Raw genomic sequence first — 17,514 nt, 5'->3', positions numbered from 1 at the left:
CGTGGATTTGAAGACAAAGCAACTATACAGACTAAAGGAAAGAAGGAAAAACAAGAAAAACTAAACACAATCTCCATGGTCTACAGGACAACACCCAGAAAAGAAGGGAGGGAGGGAGCACATTTGAAAAAATAATGATCACAATATTCCCAGATTTGATAAAATTACATCTTCACAAATCCCAAAGGTCTAATGAACCTCAAACAGATTAAATACAAAGAAAACCACACTGTACAATACAATACAGTAGAAAAGAGAAACTTTTTTTTAAATACTGGGGATTGAACACTGGGCACTCTATCACTGAACTATATCCCCAGAATTTTTTTTTTTTTTTTTTTTTTTTTGAGAGCCGGTGTCACTAAGTTACCCAGGCTATCCTTGAATTTTCAATACTCCTGCCTCAACCTCCCGTCCCAAGTAGCTGGGGTTAAAAGAGTGCACCACTATGCCTGGCTAAGAGAAACTTCTGAAACAAACCTGAGGGTGGGGAAAGATAAACTACATGTACAATATGCATCTACAAAATATTTTAACCAAACGAAGTGAAAACATTTCAAAATGTGTGGGATGCACAAAATATACAGCTTCAAATTCTTATACTAGAAAACAAGAGAAATTCAAACCAGTGATTTAATCTTCTACCTTCAAAGGCTAAGAAAAAAGCAAAATAGTTCCAAATAGAGGTGAGAAATAATAAATAAAAGAACAGCAGTCAATGAACTGGAAATAGATGGCGGTCATGGTTGGATAAGAATGTGAATATGCTTAGTGCCAATGAACTTAAAAATGGTTACAAGGATAAATTTTTTGTTATGCATATTTTAGTTTTTGAAAAATAAAAGTAAAAAGTAATTATAAAAGATTTTTTTAAATCATTGGAATTAAAAACATTAAAAACAAAATCACCTAACATTTTTTTGTATTTGTTCTAATTAGTTATACATGACAGTAGAACGCATTTTGACACATCATACATAAATAGAGTATAGCTTCTCATTATTCTGGTTGTACACGATGTAGAGTTACACTGGTCATGTAATCATACAAGCTGATAAAAGATAGTAGAATGAATCAGATATTAAGAAGTCAAAGATAAAAGAGTTGAGTCTAATTTATGGCAAGGGGATGCAGACTGATTGTGACCTGGGGAAGGGGTGTAGAGGAAGGGACTGCAGAAGACACAAAGGAAGCTTCTGGAGTGACAGAAATGTTTCACATCTTCATTTTGATGATGGTGGTTGTATGGCCCACTGAATTGTCATCAAACTGTACACACACATACCAGGTTACTTCACCTTGAAAATACCCTGTGAGTGTTCAATAACCATATGACCCGGCAAGAATCTTGGTGCATCCTGGATATCCCTTCCTCTGTGATCCCTACTCTGCTTCATTCAGGCCTGTGTGAGGAGGGCAGGGGCTACAGCCCTGCAGAGATCCAGCACCCTTGGCTATGCCTCAAGTTCCCCTGGTGACTCTGAGTAGTCCTTGCCCTTTGCCCTGGCAAGGCTCAGTATAAAAACACGCACGTCTACCTACACCCAAAGATAAGGCAGTCTATTTCCTGTGAACTGGAGCAGGCTTTCTGAAAAAGTAGTTTTGACTCTATAAGTATGTCAGGCAGGTCAAATCAATGTATACACCTTCTGACCCACTTAATGTCACTCCTGGGAATCTATCCTGGCAAACGACTTCCCTCCTTTCCCCAAAAGGAAGAATTCTGTATTATAAAAAAATAATCACTACATCCTTATCTAGGATGGGGAAAAAAAAAACTGAAAACAACCTAAAAGTCCAATATGGGATTCTCTAAAACAAATATAATCACAAAGACTATGTCACAACCAAGAATGTTCTATATCAGGTGATGCTGCTGTGAAAATGCAGACCTCAAGAAAGGGAGGATTCTGCTCACAAGGACATGAAACCACGAGCCGGTGGAGCAGGGGGAATGCAGTAATCCTTGGCTGCCTTGTTGAGCCTTCTTGAACCTCATGCAATAATAAAAGTTTATTATATAATACTTGGAGAGAAATAGGTACTACATCTTCTCAGTAGTGAAGACAAGAATATTCTTAAAATACTACACTTGGGGAACCAGGGGAGGAAGGAGAGAAAGGAGAGGGAAAGTACTGGAAATGAAACTGACCAAATCATGTTGTGTGCATGTATGAATATGTAACAACACATCCTACTAATACATATAATTACCAATAAATGTACCAATAATATACTAATAAATTAAAAAAAAAAAAAACACTATACAGAGGGCCATACATGGTTCCTCCAACACAATCTTCTCCCAACTTCCCTCCTTCTGCAAGCCAAAGTGAGTTTTTTTAAAAAATTTAAAAATTTTTAAATTGTGGTAAAATTTACAATATGAGTGTGGATTTCAGTGGTATTAAGTAGATGACAGTCTGGTGCAACCACCACCACCATCCATCCACAGAATTCATTTCACATAACTGAAAGTCTGTACCATCAAATAGTAACTCTTTGAATGTGTTCCCTGAAATTGATGTGCTGGAAGCTTACTACCCAAAGCAGCAGTGTTGAGAGACAGGACCTTTAGGAGTGGTTAGGTTAATTCATTATCACCAGAATGGGTTTGTTACAAAAACAAGTTCTGCTAGTCTTGCCCTCTTTCTTGCCTATGTGATGCCTCTGCCCTGTTGTGAGGCAGCAAGATGGCCCTCAACAGATGCGGACCCGAGCGTGGGTTTCTTGACTTCTAGAACCATGAGGCAAATAAACATCTCTTTTCAATAAGTACCCAGCTTGTGGTAATTTGTTAGAGCAGCACAAATGGACTCAGACACTCCCCCATTCTCTCTCCCACACTCCTTGGCAACCAACATTCCACTTTCTCTATGATTTTTGACTACTCCAGGTAACATAAGTAGAATCATAGGTTTGTCTTTTAAGTGAAATCAATTTGTCTTTTTGCATCTGGCTTATTTCACTTAACATAATGTACCCAAAGTTCACCTATATTAAGATGAATAAGACACTACAGCATTTATGTGCCACATTTTATTTACCTAATCATCAAAGGATACTTGGGCTGTTTCCACCTTTGGCTATGGTGAATAATGCTGCTATGAATGTGGATATACACATCTCCCTTCAACATCCTGCTTTCAATTCTTTTGAGTCTATACCTAGAACTGAAATTGTTAGATCACATGGTAATTCCATTTTTAATTTCATGAGGAGCCACTATATTGTTTTCCATCACAGCTGCAACATTTTACATCCTTGCCAACAGTGGACAAGGGCACCAATTTTTCCGCATCCTTCCTAGCATTTAGTTTGGGTTGTTTTGGGTTTTTTTTTTTTTTTTTCTTAAAGAACAGACATAGATGTGAAGTGGTATCTCACTGTGATTTTGATTTTTCGTTTCCCTGAGCTGAAGATTTTGCACTGCAAACAAGTCTAGCCTAACTAAACCACAATTTAAAAAGTAAAAAATGCTCGTACTCTCAAAATGCTATTGTTGGGCCAGGTGTTGCAGTGCCCATAAATCCAATGATTCAGGAGGGTGAGACAGGCGCATCACAAGTTTGAGGCCAACCTGGGCAACTTAGCAAGACCCTGTCTTAAATAAAATCCAGAAAGAGCTAGGAATGCAGCTCTAGAGAATTCCTCAGCAAAACCAGGAAAGCTCAAATTCTTTGTGGAAAAGTACCCCTAGGTGCATTACCCAGTACTGTTAAACAAACAAACAAACAAAAAACTATTTTGGCTAGAAGCAATTTTTCCTATCCCTATAATAAGACCCCTCAGGAAGCCCAGCTCCATTCTCACTATGTGAAACATGAAATTCAGAACAGAAGAGAGACATCAGCGGCATCCATGTTTCTTACCCCAATCATGTATTGATGTTTCCTGGGAAATCTCAGCTCCAAAGTCAAAAAAGAGCTAACAAAAAATGTTAGAGTGCTATAGGCGTTTATCTTTAAAGAAAATTATTGTGAAAATAATGCTCAATGGGGGCAAACTGCTAAATTAAAGCTTGCATTTGTCATATCACCTAGAACTGGCTGCAGAAACAACAGACTGCCTTCTGCATATTCATCCCCGCCTGCTGAGCAATCCTCCTCCTCCACTGCTCACCTCAATCATCAAAACAAAACAAGTACCAACACTGTGCAAAATCATCTATCCAGACTTTGCTTCAAAATAATCCAAAGAGTGGGTGGGGGGAACAAATGAAATTAAGATCAGCTATGAGTGGATAATTTTGAAGCCCGATGATGGGAATGTAAGGCTCATTACATTTTTCTATTTTTGTATTTCTCGCCATTTCAAAAAAGAAAATTTCTCTAAAGAGATATACCATTTGAAACATTTCTGCAACCCTATGAGGCAGACAGCAAGCAGCTGAGAACAATGTTTCACAACAAGAACACCAGGCTTATCAAAGACAACCAGTTTCAGTGAAGAGTCCAGACTGGCACCCTGGTGCCCAGAGTAGCCTGACATCCTCCTTTCTGCTCCATGAGCTTAACAGAGGACTGTGCATCTCAATTCTCAGGCCTTACTCCACACTGCACAGAGGAAGATGGCAAATCCCAGCCAGGACCTAGCAAGGAGGGTCAGGGCAGCTTGGGCCTGACCAACGTGACCAGTCTCCCACCTGTATTTCCCAACCAGGCTCTCATTTCCTGTTTCTGGTTTTTCCCTGCTGTTCAGCCCCAGTGCACACTAACTGAAAAATGATTAACTCTCAACAGCACACATTGCCAACTCTGCAAAACCCTGATAACACTACAATGCCCTTCAACCACTAAGCGGACTTGCTGCAATCCTGAATTCATGAACTCTGCTATTTGAATTTGCTGCTATAATGTGTGAGTAGGCAAGTGAGTACAGCTCCCCAGGAGCCAAGAATCTGTTCTTAAAAAGTTCCTGAAGAAACAGAGATGACCAGGGCCCTCAGCCACAGCAGCTTGAGGACAGCTCTGCTCTAGCTATAAAAATCTGGATGACAGTCTGAGGTGAAGGAAAAAAGCTGAGGCAGAACAGCCAGCAGGGGTGAAGCCAGTGCTCCAGTGTACCAAGTGTTAAGCTGTCTATACCCCAGGTGGCCCTCTATCATTCACCTGACCTGGAGCAGTGGGGGAACAGGCCAGGTGGGTCCAGAGGTTTCCCTCCAGACAGGGAGCAATGCAGGTCTGGGAAGCCACACATGATGTGGACAAGGCACAGTTCTCCCATTAGGAGGGACCCACAGGAACAACAGTTGCAAGGTCCAGCAATGTCCTATTTCAGGAGCAGTGATGGCACTGTTTGTGAAAGGCTATTCTAAGCACAGCAAATGACCTGGGGTCAAAGGCCAAGCCATTGGATCCCCCTGTCAATGGCCAAGCCATTGGATCTCCAGAACAGAACACACTGAGATGAATTCCCAGGAGACGATGATATAAAACAATATTGAAAAGCTGGGAAGTCTTAGTGAGTCTGCCTTGTTTTCAAAAGTTCCAGTCCAAATAGGAACCACCAAATCCACAGATACTGTGCTAGTCAGCTTTCCATTGATGCAACAAATACCTGAGATAATCAATTCATAAAGAGAAAAGGTTTATTTTGACTCAAAAATTTGAAGATTTTAGTCCATGACTTTTGGCCCATTGTTCTGGAGCCTGTGGTCAGAAGCAGCACATCAGGGAGGCAGTATATGGCAAAATCATTCACCTAACAGCCATAATGCAAAAGAAAGAAACAAGAAGAGACCAGGTCCCACTAACTCCTTCAGGGGAACCCCTCAATAACCTAATACCTCCACTAGGCCCTACCTGTGGAACAGCACCTAGGCTAGGGATCAAGCTTATAACACATGGGACTTTGCAATCTAAACTTTCAAGAGCTAAACTATAACAAATACTAATGGTTTCAACCATTAAAAGGCTTATGGTTTAAAAGCATTTTTAATTATCATGTCCCTTATTGTCCTCCTGTTCCTCTCCTTGGACCAATTCTACTGCAAGACACACATGATGTATCTCAACTCTTTCACCATCTCCAGCCAGTGACCAATTTTTCTTCTTCTCTTTAAGGCAAGTTCCTTTAAAGAACTACCAAGAGTCTCAGTTTCACTCCCTCACTTTCTGCTGGCTCCTTTGGCCAACTCCAGCCAAGTTTCCATCACCGCCCCACTCCCACCCAGAGCACAGTGTCTCCAATCAAGGTCACCAACCACCTCTACGGTGTCCAAGCCACTGCCAGTTTTCAGTCCTCATCCTGCATCACCTTGATGAGGCATAGCTGATTGCTCCTTTCTACTTCAGAGACTTCTATAACATGAGCTCTCCTGGTCTCCCTTTCACCTTAGTCCATCCACTCAGCCAATTCTGCATGGATTTTCTCCTCCACCCAGCCTCTGGCACCCCAGGGTTCAATATTCCAAATTTCCCTCTCCTCGGTCAACATGCTCACTTGTTTTGATGTTCTTCTTAGGCTACTACTTCCTCTGATAATGACCAAGACTTTCACCTCCACCATGATTACTGACAAAGAAAACTGACATACACTGTGCTCCCTCTCACTCATGCTTGGCTCCAGTCACATGGCCTTCTTTTGATCTTTGCAACTGCTATTCTCTCTGCCTGGAGCTTTTATCCCCCAGACTCCCACTTGGCTGTTCCTTCACTAATATTCATAGCAGGGGCTGTGGTCCACTCCTGAAGTCCCAACTATCTGGAAGGCTGAGGCAAGAGAATATTGAGTTTGAGGTTAGATCTCAGCCCCCAAGTCACCTCCTCAGAATGCTCTTCCCTAGCCACCCCCAGCCAAGGAGCTTCTCCCTGCCTGCTCTCTAATGCCAAGCAAGCTAATCCTGCTCTTGGTAAACCATAAGCATCACACAGTCAAATACACATTGAATTTGAATTGAATTGACAAGTACCATACTCTCTTCATTTCACTGGGAGCCTTCTGAGGTCAGGAAAGATAGCACCTGGGCCAGAGCTCCAAGCCTTCCTAAAACCCAAGGCTGAGTTAGGGGTCCTTAATCCAGCTTTCAATCACCTTGACTCACCCATCACATTTGCTGGTTCCAGAGCCTCACCTAGGCAGGGCTTGACAATCAAACATATGCACAGAATCATGATATATTCATGAAGGACTGCACAAGAAAATATGATTGTTCTCCTATACTTACCCAGAAGACGATGTTGTAGCTGAAGAGGAGGTACTTGTACCAGCAGCTGACCTCGGCATTCGAGTATCTGTAATAGTGCATCTTCTGAGAAGCAGGACCTGCAAAGAGACAGCAACTGATGAGAGGGCAGGTTTAATGTTAAGACATCTGCCCAAAACCTGCTCCCCAAGAAAAGAAAAAAGTTGAGGCTCATACAGATTCCAGAAATCTCTGAATTGTTTCTCTTTTGTCCTTTTGCTAGTCCAAGCACAGTCTACTACTAATATCAGCTATGTATGAGGTAAAAATCAGATTAGGTTGGCTTTTGAAAACAAACAAAATTAGGAGGAAATTTTTAAAGAATGGAAAATAACAATTTTTAAAACGTCTTTTAAGTCCCTGGAGTGCTGCTTGGAATCATCACAAACATTCAGCTTATCACCTCACGATTGGCTATTGATTTTCCACTTCATGCTAAGGAAACAGGAGTTCAGAAAGGTCATGTGACTTGCCCAAGGACAAGAGAGCAATAATAGATCTAACATCTGCACCAAGAGCAGCTGACTCCACACTCCATATCCTTCCACACTCCAGAGCCAACCAAAGAAATGAGGAATCAGAGCCTGACCACAAAGAGTCACATTTGGGAAGAGGAAATGAAAGGTTAGGCAGGTTTGCATGATCCAAATACAGCCAATACATAAAGCCAGAACTAAGGTTCCATATTCATTTACCTATTATCTTCCCAAGCTCAGCCTGCACAGAGATGAAGGCCCAGCACCCTGTCTTGGGTAGAAAGACCCCGACAACCCATAGCTACCAGCATTTGCCTCCACCCCTTCTTCTCTGCCTTCTCTCTATGACCGACCACATCTTTGGCTTCTTGGGGCTTATAATAAAGCTTAGACTATACAATCCCTGTGGGAACACCCTGTGACCTACATTTTGAAGGGTGGTAACTGCTGATTTTATCTGAGTCCATTCCCCAAAGTCTGTCACAATCATACAAAAGGGGGGATGGTCCCAAGGGAAAACTCTGAGGGCCTGGCCCACCTATACTTTTTTCCTTTTTGAACCCCAGTGATAATCCAGGTGATCCCTAAATTCCTCTACCATTCTCTGGTGGGGAGTGGTGGGGAAGGTGAAAATCTCTGCTGCCAAAGCAAGGCTTATGCTGGGGAAGGAGAGGGTGTCTAAGCTAACATTCAGGCTCAGGATCTGAAGCTCACAGAGCAAAGCTCCCTCCCCAGCCCCCTGTTCACCTCCCACCTTCCCAGAGTAAGGGGAAGCCAGCTAGAACAGGGATCAGGGCCAGAACAACATGGCCAGTGAGGACACAATCCATCTCCAATAGACAGTAAGAAATCAGCACCTGCCACCTTTGTATATTGTGTGAAGATTGACAACTTTCAAATTCTTACACGGCAGAAGCCATGGAAGCCCTGCCACTTTGCTGAGACAATGGTGCAGAGAAGGGACAAGGAAGCACAATCCTCTGGAAGTGGATCGACTGCTCAGTCAACCCTCCTAAGGTATGGAACCGAGAGGCTGTCTAGAGCCTACCATTCATTCACCCTGCTCTCGCCTTCCCAGGAGGGATGGAAGAGAGGTAAATGCCCTGTCGGAAGAATCCAGTCTGTCTGAACTCAAAACCTAGCCAGGAAGGTGCCAACCACCCAGCAGCCCTCTTTCCTACCCTCCTACCACCATTAGAAGAATGCTTCCACAAAACTGCCCTGTAAGAATGAGGCACAGCCATCCCAGTGCCCAAGGACTCTGTGATAAGGACACACCTTTGAGAGGCTAGAACATAGCTGGACACATGTGAGGTGCTGCAGGAAGAAGCACAAGGATCTCAGGTAGAGACAGAGGTATCTGTAGCAGGATGGCCTGACCCTACCAAGGCTTTCCCTCCTGGGGCCTTGGTATCTCCAACTAGAACAGGGTTTTTATTGACTAGTCCCTGATACCACTAGAGTGATGACCCCAGCTGGTACCAAAATCATTTATTCCAAATACAGATTACAGCACTTCTCATCCCACAGCCCAATTCAATTTAGTAGGTCTTGGCTGGGCCCTGAATCTGCGTTATTGACAAGTTCCTCAGAAAACAGGGACATGCTTCCAGACATGTAGCCAGAGGACCAGGTATCAGCTTGGGTAGGGGCTGCAGTTGCTTTGGGGATCCTCTGAAAGTAAAAGAGCCTTGTTGGTTGGGGTACAGCACACAGACTGAGGGTCAGGAGAGGAAAACTCCTTGCAGACAATTAACTACCCAAAGAAACTAATATCCATCTGTTTTTGTATCACCGATTATAGAGCCCCAAAGCACTGGGAATTTTTGTTTTTGTTTGGGAATATTTGGTGGTAGACTATAGATGGATTCAGACATGTAGGGAAAAAATTAAACCTAAAACTTGATTACGTTTATCACAAAAAACAGCAAACTCAGCTGAAAATGTACCACAAGGCAGGAAAATAGTGGTAGAAACTGTATCTTTTATTTACTTATTTTTTTTAACCTACAAGACAATCCTGTTCCTTGGAATGCAAAATGTACCCTCTTTTTTGAGGTTCCTGGAGAAGGCTGAAAGGCAGATGGCCCTTCCCTTCCCAGAGCTGGCCTTAAAGACATGGAAGGCGGAAGGGCCTTCCATGTTTAGGAATCCTAGAAAGTGCTCTTTTGCCACCAGAAAGTGCCCTTTAGCCAACCAAATCAGAATCCCCCCTCTCTCCCTGACTGCAGTTCCATAAAGAAACTACTAATAAATTAACAAATAAACCAATTCAGTTTGGGTGACTCAATCCTGTTCCACTTGCCCAGGGTCTTTGAGACATGATTATTCTGTGGTGACACAGGGAATCTCACCCTGAAGATCCCTTGTCTCCTACAAGTCCATCCAGTTCAGTATGGAGAACAGATGCCCCACAGGGAACCTCACAGAGATGCAAACAGCAGGGAGACTCATGCTGTGGAGCATGGATTCTCCTTCCACAGGGCACCTGGCTTCTCTCCCCACCTGCTTTACTCTCTTCACCCCACAAACCACATAACCAAACAAGAAATAACTGCTTGCACAGATGCTGGGGCCCAAAGCCAAGTCAGAGAATCCCAACAGCCAGACCTAACCCAAAATGACTTCAAAGTGAACATGGTCATTGGCATCTCACCTTATCTGCTAACCAAGTCATACTGAAGGAAAGCAGAACTTGGCCCTCTATTAGTGATGTGTCCATTAACACCTATATCATTTACCTTAAAGTACACACACACACACACACACACACACACACACACACGACTAAGCATATTGGCTTCCTACAAGTAGATGGACAAACTTTTCCAAAACTAATTACCACCCAGTAGAGAAGAATCCAAAATCTATTTTGTGTGCATATAAATATTATTATTACCTCAAACTGTCTCAATTCCAAGAACTTATTAATAAAAAATATTTATATAGCAAATACAAGGCACATGTTTGTCAATTCATCAACTTCTCAAAACAGGGTCAAAGGTAGAATTATTTAATAATGTTGAGACAACATATCAGCAATCTGAGGAGAGTTAAATAAGCATGTCTTGGAAAACAGAGTATCTCAGTAGGTCCGTGTTAATCTTATCTTTTTTTTTTTTAATAAACTTGGGTTCCTCTTCTTTTTGTAGTTAGAGATGAACAGAATGCCTTTATTTTATTTGTTTATTTTTATGTAGTGCTGAGGATGGAACCCAGTACCTCACACATGCTAGGCAAGCACTCTGCCACTGAGCCACAACCCCAGCTTAATCATCCTTTTTTTAAACAGTATTTGGAATTGAATCCAGGGTTTCACGTGTTAGGCAAGCTCTCTCCCACTGAATTACACTCAGCCCTTTCTATTTTACCTTGAGACAAGGTCTCTCTAAGTTTCCCAGGCTGGCCTTGAATTTGCCATCGTCCTGCCTCAGACTGAGTAGCTGGAATTATAGGCATGTGTCATTGTCCCTGGCCTCATTTTCTGAGGCAACAGGGAAAAAGTACAAGACTACTCAAAATTCCCATATGATTAAAAGAAACTTTAAAATAATAAAGGAAACAAATAATAAGTGATATGCAGCTGTAGCACTTATGAACATTATGAAATGGAAAATCAATATAATTAACAGATAAAAATAATGTCACTGGAAATTTTAATTTTTAAATTTTTTTGCAGGCCAGGGATTGAAACAATGGCCTTGAATATGTGAAACAAGTGCTCTACCCCTGAGCTATATTCCCCCAGCTGGAAATAAAATTTAAACAATATCCAGAGATACTATTTCACACTTCTTAATTTAACAAGATAACCACCACTATTGCTGGCAAGCATGTTTGTATCTTGCTGGCAGCAAAGAGATCTGTTACTACCCTTTCATTTAACACCCCCAAAATCTGGTCATACCCTTAAACCAATAAATTCATGACCAAGAATATGCCTCATGAAAATAAACCATGAGAAAGAATACACACTATGAAATGTGAACATCACAGTTTGCATGATGGAGCAAATTTGTAAGCACATGGGTAAAAACGGCCAAAGTGGAATTCAGGAGCTTGAAAATGGTTGCATGGTGTGTAGCCTTTAGGTGATTTTCCAAAAAGGTTTCCACTATCACCCTCACCATTTCCTCCCTGGTGTTATAAATGTAAATAGAAGCTGCTAGGGTGGGCAGGGTGGGTGGTGACGAGCCCTGCAGTCATCATAAACAGGGCTCCTGTCTACTTCTGTTACATTAAGCTGTATGATTCCTCCCCACTGTCCATTTGTAATTTGAAAAGTAGCACATGCTCAACTATAAAATATTTGATCAATTCAGAAGTGTGAAAAGTGAACTGGCAATGAGAACCCACTCCAACATGGCTTTCTAACTGTTTGACCACAGCTCACAATATGAAATACATTTCATGGGTTGAGGATGACTAATTTCAGTGTAGAGCATTTGGGATTGGAGCTTTCGTACCACCAAAAACAAAAAAAAAACAACAACAAAAAAAGGCAAAGCAAAATGAAATACGTAATACATTTGACAAAAAGTAATCCAGTGTGCACAAATTTGCATGCACAAATTTAAAATGATATTCCTGGAATAATACTTCCTCTTTTCACATGCTGTGCATTTTAGATTTGCTCTTATTTAAATTTTTATCAAAATTATATCTACATATAATCTAAGAACCAACTATTGTAAAAACCGTGCTGAGAAAAAAGTAGACCCTGGCCCCACCCCTAAGTTAGGCCTCCTCTCCTAAGGACATTCAACTTCTAGATGACTCTTGTTTATACCTACTATCTCTTAGAAATGTCTGTATATAATGTTTGAATTACTAGTCCCTGCTTTTCAAATTGGGACATTACCTGTCTACTTCCTACCCTAAAGATGAGGATTTAACTAGACTGCCCTTGAACCACCTTGCCCCTGAGCTACCCTTCCCATGTCTGACCTTTTCCATCTCTCCTCCATGATAAGATGTAGAAGTGGCTAGAGTAATTTTCAGAGCTGATACTACAAAGTTACCATACGGGTCATCAAAAAGAGCCAAGTAAACCACAACTGTCTGCTTTTCCCGTGCAATTTTTATTTTCTCTGGAGTTATTTTCATTTTTATTTGCTTCAATTTCTATAATTTACCAATAGTCAATCTCAAATTCATTTTTTCCCATATTTTTATTGATGCATTATAGTTGTACATTATGATAGGATTTGTTGTTACATATTCAAACATGCACATAATATAACAATATAATTTGGCCAAAGTCAACCTCAAATTCAATGTCAGGTGTCTAAATCTACTCTGAATAAGTTCTTACACACCAGCTGTTCTATCTCTAATCCCTTCCAGAGGCTTCTGAGCTGCTTCCATCTCACCTGATGCCTAGGGCTCCCTTTCCCTTCTGGGATACAGTCTTCAGAAGGTCTGGTCTTTGGCTCACCTTCGTGAAGAAAGGTTTCAGTGCAAAAGGCGAGTTTTTCCGAACAGGTATATCTGAAAACATCTTTGTGCTCCTTTCGCCTATGCTACATAGGTGCTCTATCCAGCTAATCTTCACTCTTTTTCTCTCCCACATTTCTTTATTAGTGCATTATAGTTGTACATATTGATGGGATTTGTTGTTACATATTCCTACATGAACACAAAATAATAATATTCTACCTTCACTCTTTAATAAGTTTGTGTATACAATTCTATACTGAGAAGCAATTTCATGGAGAACAATGAGGCATTGCTCCACCATCTTCAATATTCTTCTAGAGCACTGAGAAGCCCCAAAGTACTGATTCCTTATCTTTGTATTTTTTTAAATATTTTTTTTGTTATTGATGGATCTTTATTTATTTATTTGTATGTGGTGCTGAGAATTGAACCCAAGGCCTCACACGTCCCACAAGCACTCTACCTCTGAGCCACCACCCTAGCCCCCCTTATCTTTGTATTTGACCTGTTTTTTTCTCTCTGTGAACTTACAGGATTACCTAGCTCCCCAGCTTACTGAGATTTCAGAGTATCGGTCTATGTCTACCTTCCACCATGTGGCTCAACATTCAGAGGACCATTCCTATTTAGGGAAAAAAAAAAAAAAAACAGCTTTCTAGTCTAGGAATGTCTTCCTTGAGATTTTATCACTTGCATTCTTTGTTTTCCCTTTTGGCTACAACTTTTAATGGATATGGGAAGCCTGGCTCATTCTTTCTTTCTTTGTTTTCTTCTTCTTTTTTTTTTTAACCTATTATCTGTCTTTTCAACTTTTTGCTCTATTTCCTTGAAGACTTCCTCAACTTTACCTTCTAATAATTCTCTGATGGTTTTGCTCTGCCCACATTTCTTAATTTCTAAATAACTTTTGGTTTTCCACATGTGATTTTTTTCATGGTATCTATTCTTATTTCATGTATGGAGTATTTCTTTAACTCAGTATATTTCTGAGTTTTTTTCAAAAATTGTTTTCTCTAAATAGAATGTTTCTTTCAAGTTTTTTTCCCCTTATTTGCTTTGCCTTCTTTCATGTTAGTTACTTTCTTAATATGTCTACTAGTCTTTGGTAATCCTCATGACTAAGGTGGATGACAAGAAGTTAACTGGGAAACGCTAAGTCCCTGGGCAGCTAAGTTTCTGTCTAGAGTGATCTAGCTGGCCTTTTGCTGGGAAATCTCTCTTATCAGCATCATTTGTTTTTTCTCTTTTCTTTCTAGGCTGGTTAGGTTTCCCCAGTGAGATTGGCTGGTTATTTATTTATCCATTTATTCATTCATTCATTTGTTTATTTATTGGTACTGGAGATTTAACCAGGGGCACTTTACTGCCGAACTACATTCCCAGCCCTTTTTATTTTTTATTTTGATACAGGGTCTCACTAAGTTGCTTAGGGCCTTGCTAAACTGCTGAGGCTGGCCTTGAACTTGCAATCCTCCTGCCTTGGCCTCTCAAGCCTCTGGTATTATAGGTGTATGCTACCCCTCTGGGGAGACTGCTTTTTAATCACCAAGGGATTGGATATCAGTATTCTAGAAGCCAAATAGGGTTAGAAGATTGGGGAATAGAGGTGATCTTCATATGAACCCTCCAAAATACTTGGAGTCTCCAAGGCCCTTGGTTTTTTTTTTTTCCTTCTGCAGAATTAATCTCCAATATCCAGCTGAAAAGTGGGAGAGGCAATCACCTAGCATCACAGAAGAAGGAAAGGAGTCTAGGTATGTAACCACATCAGTTGCTTTCAAACCATCATATTACCCATCTTGGATGCTCTTCATCCCCTCTCACCCCTCAAAATAATCTGGTGCCATCAATTCTTACATTTTAAACTGGAATACTTGTCCATCAATTCCTAGTTTGCAAAAGTTTTCTTGCTGTTGTTTTCTTTCTCATTCTACCCATGCTCATGGGTTCATTTTTTAAAATCCTCCTTAACTTATGTGAGGTTTTCTGAGAAAGTAAAATTAGGTCTGTTCAATTCATCACTTCTATCCCAGGAAGATCTCAAAGTATTTTTAGTTGCTACTTTTTATTTAGTAAAGTATAAAAGTCAAGAAGAAGAATCTATCACCACATTAAAAAAAAGGGGGGGGGGGCAAAAGAGACTTTGTTCATGCAATTAAGGTGAATAATCAACTGGTCTTAAAATAGGGAGATTATTGAGTAGGTCCAAAGTACAGTCATCCCTCTGTATCTGCAAGGGATTGATTCTAGGACCCCCTTGGAAAACAAACCAGAGATGTTCAAGTTCCTTATATAAAACAGTGTATTATAACCTTCATGCATCCTCTAAAACTTTAAATCATATCTATATTATTTATAATATCTAATACCATGCAAATGCTTTGCAAATGTTGTTTACTGTATTGTTTAGAGAATATTGCCAAGAAAAAAAGTCTATACATGTTCAGCACAGATGCCATTTTCCTTTCCAAGTATTTCTGATCTGTGGTCATTTGAATTCAGATACAGAACCCACAGATACATAGGACCAACTGTAATTACATGAGCCTTTATAAACAGAGCTTTCTCCCAGTCAAGTGCAGAAGCATCAGTGAGAGAGATTCCAAGCATGAGAAGATCTGATGTACCTTTGGCTGGGTCTGAGACATGGGGGCCACCTGCAAGGATCAGAGAGACTCCAGGAGTTAACCTCTAACCCTGGCTAGCATCCAGCAAGGAAGCGGGGACCTCTGTCCTACAACAGCAAGGAACTGAATCCTGCCAACAACAGGAAGAATGAGCTTAGAAGTGGATCCTCCCAAGTCTCCAGAAAGAAACACAGTCCTGCTGACACTGTGATTTGGGCCTTGTGAGGCCCTAAGCAGAATCAGAGTTGAGTTTTGTTGTACTTGGACTTCTGACCTACAAAAACTGTGAAATAATAAACATGCATTGGCTTAAAGAAAAAGGATGGATTGGAAAGGCTGAAAAGGAAAGACATCCAATTCAGAAGAAAAAAAAAAAAAGATTGGGCCTTTAAATTAAAACCTAAGTTTACAAATTTGGTGCAGTGGTGCATAACTGTAATCCCAGCTACTCAGGAGACTGAGGCAGGAGGATTGCACATTCAAGGCCAGCCTAGGAAACTGAGCAAGATCCCCATCTCAAAATAAAAATTTAATAAGGGCTGGGGATGTACACAGCAGCAGAGTGCTTGCCTACATGCACAAGGCCTTGGGTTCAATCCCCAAAACTGCAAAACCAAAACAAAACAATCACCACCACCCAAAAAAAAAAAAAAACCTTGAGTTTACAGAAAAATTCATTACCTTTTTACAGATCAGCTGCATACAAACATCACCCTCACCAACTGACATTCAAGAAGCAACTGTTTGTTGAGCTTCCCAGCCATGTTAAAATCTGGCTAGTGTCTAGCTATCCCACACCCGAGGGAGTTGGGCCCTTGCTCCTCAAGCTGGGCCCTTCGGAGGGAGTGGCAGCCACTTGCACACTCTCCTTCAGGGTCTCCTTTCCCCATTAGCATCTCCCCATTCTGACCTGTCCTCTTTGGAAAATATCTGTTTTAAAATTGGTACTGACTCTCTGGTCAGATATCACCACCAATAACATGAATTTGCGGGAAATGCAAAGTCTCAGTCTCCCTCAATGTGTATTTTAAATAGATCAGAATTTGAGAAACTGAGATACCAGACTCATTCCTGACACAGATACACAAACAAAAGCGAAGAAGACAGAGACAGCCTGCCAGACAGACTGAGGCACAAAGGGAAGGAAGTGAAGAAAAGGGAACTCAGTGCCACACTGCCTGACCTAGCTATAGGCAGTAAAGTTCTCAGTGAGCTCTGTCCTGAACTAAAGCTTACCACCCTCCTAAGAGGTGGTTACACACCTAGCATCCCCTCCACTACTGCTCTCTGCTGGTGGCTCCTTGCCTATTATCTTGCCACTGAAACCTATCCCAAGCTCCACGCATAAAAGTTAACTATGGACCAAGGAGTGCCATTTGGATCCCTCAGGTATCTCAATCAATGTGGCTACCAACTGGGTTCCCCAAGGGCACCTTCAATCACCTCCAATCACAAAGCCATCTGCTCAGAAGCTGTTCTTAACTGCTCTCCTCCTCCTCCCAGGGACCCACAGGTCAGTACTTCATTTTCTTACAAGAAGGTCTGAAGGTCTCCTACCTGGCTCTCCACCTCTTCTTCCACTCCTCCTCATGCCCCTCTCTTTTACCTGAGGATCAAGTGACCTTAAACACAAAACCATGCACCCACATTCTTAGCTAAAATGGGCACCACCCCTCCAATTTAATCATCCTTGCAATCTCCCCTTCTCTCTATTGTCCAGAGACAGCCATCCACCAAGAATTAACTTTTCACCTTGCCTTCAAGGCTCCCAGTACTGGCAACTGAC

The 17,514-nt window shown here is 41.3% G+C and overlaps 1 protein-coding gene across 1 annotated transcript in view; it reads right to left on the bottom strand.

The window, feature by feature from the left end:
- Positions 1-17,514, bottom strand: part of Tspan14 (tetraspanin 14) — a 48,297-nt gene that overhangs the window by 20,578 nt on the left and 10,205 nt on the right. The window contains exon 2 of the mRNA XM_015500060.2: positions 7,169-7,266. Within this exon, the coding sequence (XP_015355546.1) occupies positions 7,169-7,249 (81 nt within the window). The 5' untranslated portion in view covers positions 7,250-7,266. The remainder of the gene's footprint in view (positions 1-7,168; positions 7,267-17,514) is intronic.

Source organism: Marmota marmota, unplaced genomic scaffold, assembly GCF_001458135.2.
Source record: "Marmota marmota marmota unplaced genomic scaffold, marMar, whole genome shotgun sequence".
NCBI lineage: Eukaryota > Metazoa > Chordata > Mammalia > Rodentia > Sciuridae > Marmota > Marmota marmota.
Note: the sequence above shows the minus strand (reverse complement) of the source record. Positions and strands in the feature narration are given on the sequence as shown.